This window comes from Pundamilia nyererei, unplaced genomic scaffold (assembly GCF_000239375.1).
Source record: "Pundamilia nyererei isolate P.nyererei 1_Seehausen unplaced genomic scaffold, PunNye1.0 scaffold00001, whole genome shotgun sequence".
Lineage (NCBI taxonomy): Eukaryota > Metazoa > Chordata > Actinopteri > Cichliformes > Cichlidae > Pundamilia > Pundamilia nyererei.
The window spans coordinates 6,843,238-6,848,407 of NW_005187402.1; the positions used below are offsets into that span (position 1 = coordinate 6,843,238).

A 5,170-nucleotide genomic window follows, 5' to 3' on the forward strand; every position below is an offset into this window, starting at 1 on the left:
GGGGGGGGGATATTTCAAGGCCAAGGTCATGTTTTGATACACTGAGTGTATATTGTGTGCACATAAAAATATTGTTTCTTTCTATATTTTGAACAGTTTAACTTTTAAACACTTGGTTTAAATACACAACGGGATTAGATTAGATTAGATTAGATTAGATTAGATTAGATTAGATTAGATTAGATTAGATTAGATTAGATTAGAATTGCTTTCATTCATCGCTGCTGTCTTACTGACCTTATCCACTCATTTCCTGACTATGACAATCATGGTACAGAAATGCAGCCACATGGACATGCTATGCAAGTGCTGCAGAGACTTGATGGCCCTCTTGCGTCGTGTGATGTCTTTTTTACCCCACTAGATGGCAACATTGCACCTGATACGTGTGCTTTTCATAGGTCTTGACCTGAAATGAAACGAGACTGGGGATTGCTAGAGATATGTAGCCTAAAGGACTGAAAAATGTACAGCACTCATTTTTCATCACAGCAGTTTATTAAATTTCTAGTCAATATTTGCTGACGCTATAAAAGCACTTTAGGAACAACAATTATACTTGTTTTTTCCTTTCATGTTTTATGCTGATATTAAAATGGATCGAGTCTGCTGGTGGCTTGACACGTTTTAAAAGGCAAACACCTATATTTGTCCACTTTATGTCGACTGGAGAGCATATTGTAAGACATACGCTCCGCTCTCATAAGCATATGCCCTGATTTTACAACTAGTGATTTTTACGAGTCTTCCGTTCAATCAGGCCATTATTATCATCAGCCCAACCTTTTTGATTTACAGGAACATCTGGCTGTACAAGAGACGGACTGCAGCGCCTACAACTCCTTTCTCATCAGTTACTTCAAAACGTCTAAATCACGCAGGGAATTTTAATAGCCTTCCCATATGTGGACACTTGAACATGAGTCCTCGTCAAGTGTCCTATACGCACACACATATGCAGACGCACCTTTACATCATTTAAATGGCGTGCGCATTCCTGTTTGCGAGTAATGACCTGAGATATTTTGCAAACCTTACGTCCGGGTGCCAAGGAGTTAGTAAATCGCGGTATTAGCATGGCTGGGAGATCGGGGCCCAGACTGACATGCCTGTTTTTGGATACTGGGACAGTGATATTTGGGGTAACCGTGTGCGTTGGTGTTTGGGGATATAAATATACGCCACCCCGGAGGCCTCCGGTGTTCGCGCGGGCCTGCATGCTGACCAAGGCAGACAGATCACTTTGAGGGAGCCACAATCAAACAAATGTGCTGAAGGATAGATATGAACTTGTGTGTGTGTGTGTGTGTGTGTGTGTGCGTGTGTGTGTGTGTGCGTGTGCGCGCAAAAAAAAATCCTGAGAGACTTTTTATCACTATTTATTGTGTCGTGTACTCACGTGGTAGGGTGCTCATATTTCTCCTCCCACAGCAGGAGACATAAATAAACAGCTACAGAAAATGATGAGATGATTGCCGCGGGTTTGGTGTCTAACCTTGACCGTTTATGGCATTTCTCGGCGGTTTGCTGGTCGCTTATTATGCCGAAATGTCACTCAAAAAGTAATAGTTAAAAACAAAGTAAAACTTGTTTGGGGTTATTAGAGTGCCAAAATATATAACCTCATAATTCCAAATAGTCTGTATTTTGTTTTAATTATACGTGAGCTTTTTTCCCTGAGCCCGCAACCGCCAGCATCAACGTGTCAGACTCTTTCATTTGAGCCGTTTTTTGATAAAATCTTAATTTTCAGATATAGCCTCCTGATAAAAACAACAAAACCAAACGACTCTTTCATCCTTTCCATTTCATTATAATTAAGCAAACAGTACTTAGTGAGCAGATGCCTCCCCCGGACAATTCAATTTGACAATTTAGAAATGACTCTAATGATCGGAGGAAAACCAGGACTGGCGAGCAAAGTGGGGAGAGCTGCAGCAGCATCCTCATTTCCTGCTAGAGCTGCTGGATTTGTTCGTCCGGTCTTCATGCATGTGGGCTCACCGCGCAGTTTCATGGCTCCGTGAGCAACCATGCAAATTTTTTGTCACACTTTTTTTCTTCATCTCTTTTTTTGTGCTGTTATTGTTTGTGAGCAGTTGCTTTTGAGTGACTGCAAATTTCTTTTTGGGCAGCAGGACGCAGAACAGTTTAGCTGTAATCCTCATATTTATGTTGGATTCAGCATTTAGTCCCGCAAGATTTATGTAATGCATCTAATCAAAGCTAATTTCAAACCACCGGGCTGTAACACAAAATTGTGCGCAGCGGCTGCCAGGCTCTGTTTTTTCTTTTTTCTTTTTTTCCTTTGGTGCGCTGAAACTTTGTTAAGCCCATAATCTGCCGGAGTTGATACTCTGAATGAACACTTGGACTTCTCCGTGCAGTTGATTCCGAATCTCGTGTGAAAACAACAAGACGGAGCTTCAGTTAAAAAAAAAATACAAATAAATGTTTGAATAAAGTCCTTTTTCTCCACAGCACACGCGTGCAGAATGTGGACAATTAAAATATTGGTTTTTTGGTTGTTTGATGTTGAATTAATCTGAGACATATACGCATAAATCTGCGCGCAGATGGTGAGTGCTTCTCGGATTGTTTCACTCCACTAGTGCATGCTTTGTCACATAATAACGAGACAAAAACGAAAAAAATGTTTGTATATGATCCTCATTAGAACATTTAATCAGAATCTGTTTGGGCTTTTTGCAGACGGATGCGGGGATATTTCGTGGCGTGCAGTTTCTCTTGCTCTTCTCTTTGCTCACAGACGGAAAACTATATGGATCAAACTAACTTCCTCCCTGGAGCTGGTATTTGATTGCCATGAACATATTAACTGTCAGCTCTAAACACTAAACACAAAAAAGATTTAACACGCACACATCACGCACGCACAGAGAGAGAGGGAGAGCGCGCGCAAAGCTTCAGGCTAAGTGACTGGGGCGGGACAGTGCGCGGAGCGAGGCGGGGACAGAAGGCAGGCGGGCGGGCAACGTGGTGGTCGGGTTGGTGGACAGATGATTGTCCGCGTTATTAACTATGTTTGAGGCGTGCAGACCACGCCTCCTTCACCTACTAGTCCTCCCCTTTGCGTGCAGACCACGCCTCCTTCACCTACTAGTCCTCTCTCCTGTTTGGCATCCCAGAGATGGTCCAAAGTGATTCCTCAGGGAAGGAAAAAGAGCGCAAATCACCCGAGCGGGAGATGAGGAGGAGTTGAGCCGCTGCTGCCCGGGACTGCCGCTTAATTGCGCGTAATCTTCCGTTTCATTCATCTGAGCTGAGAGAGAGAGGAGGGGAAGACTTTGTAAATAAGGAAACGGAGCTAAGGAAAGCGAAACGCGTTTTCATCTCCTCGTTTTTCGTTTTCTCTTTGGACTGTTTGTTTGCAAAGAAAAAAAAGAAAAGAGAGAGAAAGAGGGGGAAACTGACATTTTTGCTCGCGTTTATGTCAGCTGCACCTTGATCCCGGGGACTGTCGCCAACTCAGTGCAGCCTCTCATCCTGCGCTTCCCCCCTCTTTCATCGTTTCTCACGCTGTTCATCTTCACACAGCTGCTGCTTCCCCACTCCGTTTTCCTTCTGGAGTCGCTGACACGAGGTGCAGCTAACCTCGGATGCTGACAGCTCCCGGCCTCCCTTTATTCTTTCTTTCTTTCTTTTTTTCCATTCCACATGTCGCATCTTTTGTTTACTTTGAGAAACACGCCGCAACTAAACGCCGAGTGAAACAGACCACGCCACTTTGCTCGTTCTGACAGCGCGATCAAACAGACACGCAAGAGGAGGGGAGGCAGGAGGGGAAAAGAAGAAGAAGAAGAGAGAGAGTGAAGGAGGGAGCCGAGGAGAGGAGGAGAGAGAGAGGGGGGAGAGAGTGAGTGAGAGATAGAGACAGTGTGAAGGTGCGTTTTGATGTTTGGCATCCACGAGAGCATCCAGAGGAGTGGGAGTAGTATGAAAGAAGAGCCCATGGTGGCCGGGATGAACGCGGTTCGGACATGGATGCAGGGCGCCGGGGTGCTGGACGCCAACACAGCCGCCCAGAGGTGAGCCCGAGGCGGCCTTGGCGGTGCGCTGACTGCGGGGCGTGGAGACCGGGGATATGGGGGGGAGAAAAGCCGCTCAGATCTGCGGTGTTAAAGACGGGAGAGCGGCTGCATCACTTGGGGCAGCACGAGTCCCCAGAGGACGCAGTTGTGGGATAATCACCGCTCCCCCTCCAGGCATTTCAAGCCCTTTTCCCCTCATTTTTCTCTTTCTTTTTTCTTTTTTTTAGCTCAAAGTCCGACTTACTAAAATATTGTATGTGCCTCGAAGTTTTTTATTTAACGGGTTTCAGGAAGAAGGGGCTGTAACAGTGACTAAAACTCCAGGGCGAGCGGGGTTTAAATGTTCCCTCAGCATAACTTTAGTTTGAAAAAGTGAGCGCTGAGTTTTGCTTAGACTTTTCAGCTCACTTTGTTGTTTACTCCTCCTTTATTATTCATATTATTAGTAGTAGTTGTGATTTTGTTGTGATAAAACCGAGTAGCTTATGTGCATATAGAATTATATTTTTCAGGTCTACAATTTCGCAGTTTTCCCACAAAATAAAAGAAAGTGAATTTGATTTCATTAAAGCTGCAGTAGAAAGTAATGACGCTAACATGGACGACAGGCCTACCATCGAGAGAGCAACTGATGTGTCCAAATTATGACGTTAATATTAAATAGTACGTCGAAGCAATTTAACTTTACGCTTTAACATTTAGCCATATTTCTGTAATTATTGTTGATGAAACTGCAGCTTTTTTATTCAAGTGCACAGAGACGAATTTTGCCACCGATGAGGTTGAATCTGAGGGCAGGTTTCTGTCGTGCTGTGATTCTATTTTCTTCATTTTATTCTTTTTTTTAATGTATATATATATTTTTCAATGCCCGTCGTTTTGGATGCTAGTTGGTCTGTGCTTGTGTCCGCAGCGGAGTGGGTCTCGCTCGGGCACACTTCGAGAAACAGCCGCCCTCCAACCTCCGCAAGTCCAACTTCTTCCACTTCGTCTTGGCTTTGTACGACAGACAGGGTCAGCCTGTGGAAATAGAGAGAACCACTTTCGTCGACTTTGTAGAGAAGGAAAAGGTGAGTTTGCAAATTAAATATACAAACACACACATACACATACATACA

The 5,170-nt window shown here is 44.2% G+C and overlaps 1 protein-coding gene across 4 annotated transcripts in view; it reads left to right on the plus strand.

Annotated features, from left to right (window-relative positions):
- Positions 1–3,841: 3,841 nt before the first annotated feature.
- Positions 3,842–5,170, plus strand: part of ebf1a (EBF transcription factor 1a) — a 52,872-nt gene continuing 51,543 nt past the window's right edge. For all 4 annotated transcript variants that reach the window (XM_005719597.1, XM_005719596.1, XM_005719598.1 and 1 more), the window contains exons 1-2: positions 3,842–4,049; positions 4,966–5,122. In XM_005719597.1, the coding sequence (XP_005719654.1) occupies positions 3,916–4,049; positions 4,966–5,122 (291 nt within the window). In that variant the 5' untranslated portion in view covers positions 3,842–3,915. The remainder of the gene's footprint in view (positions 4,050–4,965; positions 5,123–5,170) is intronic.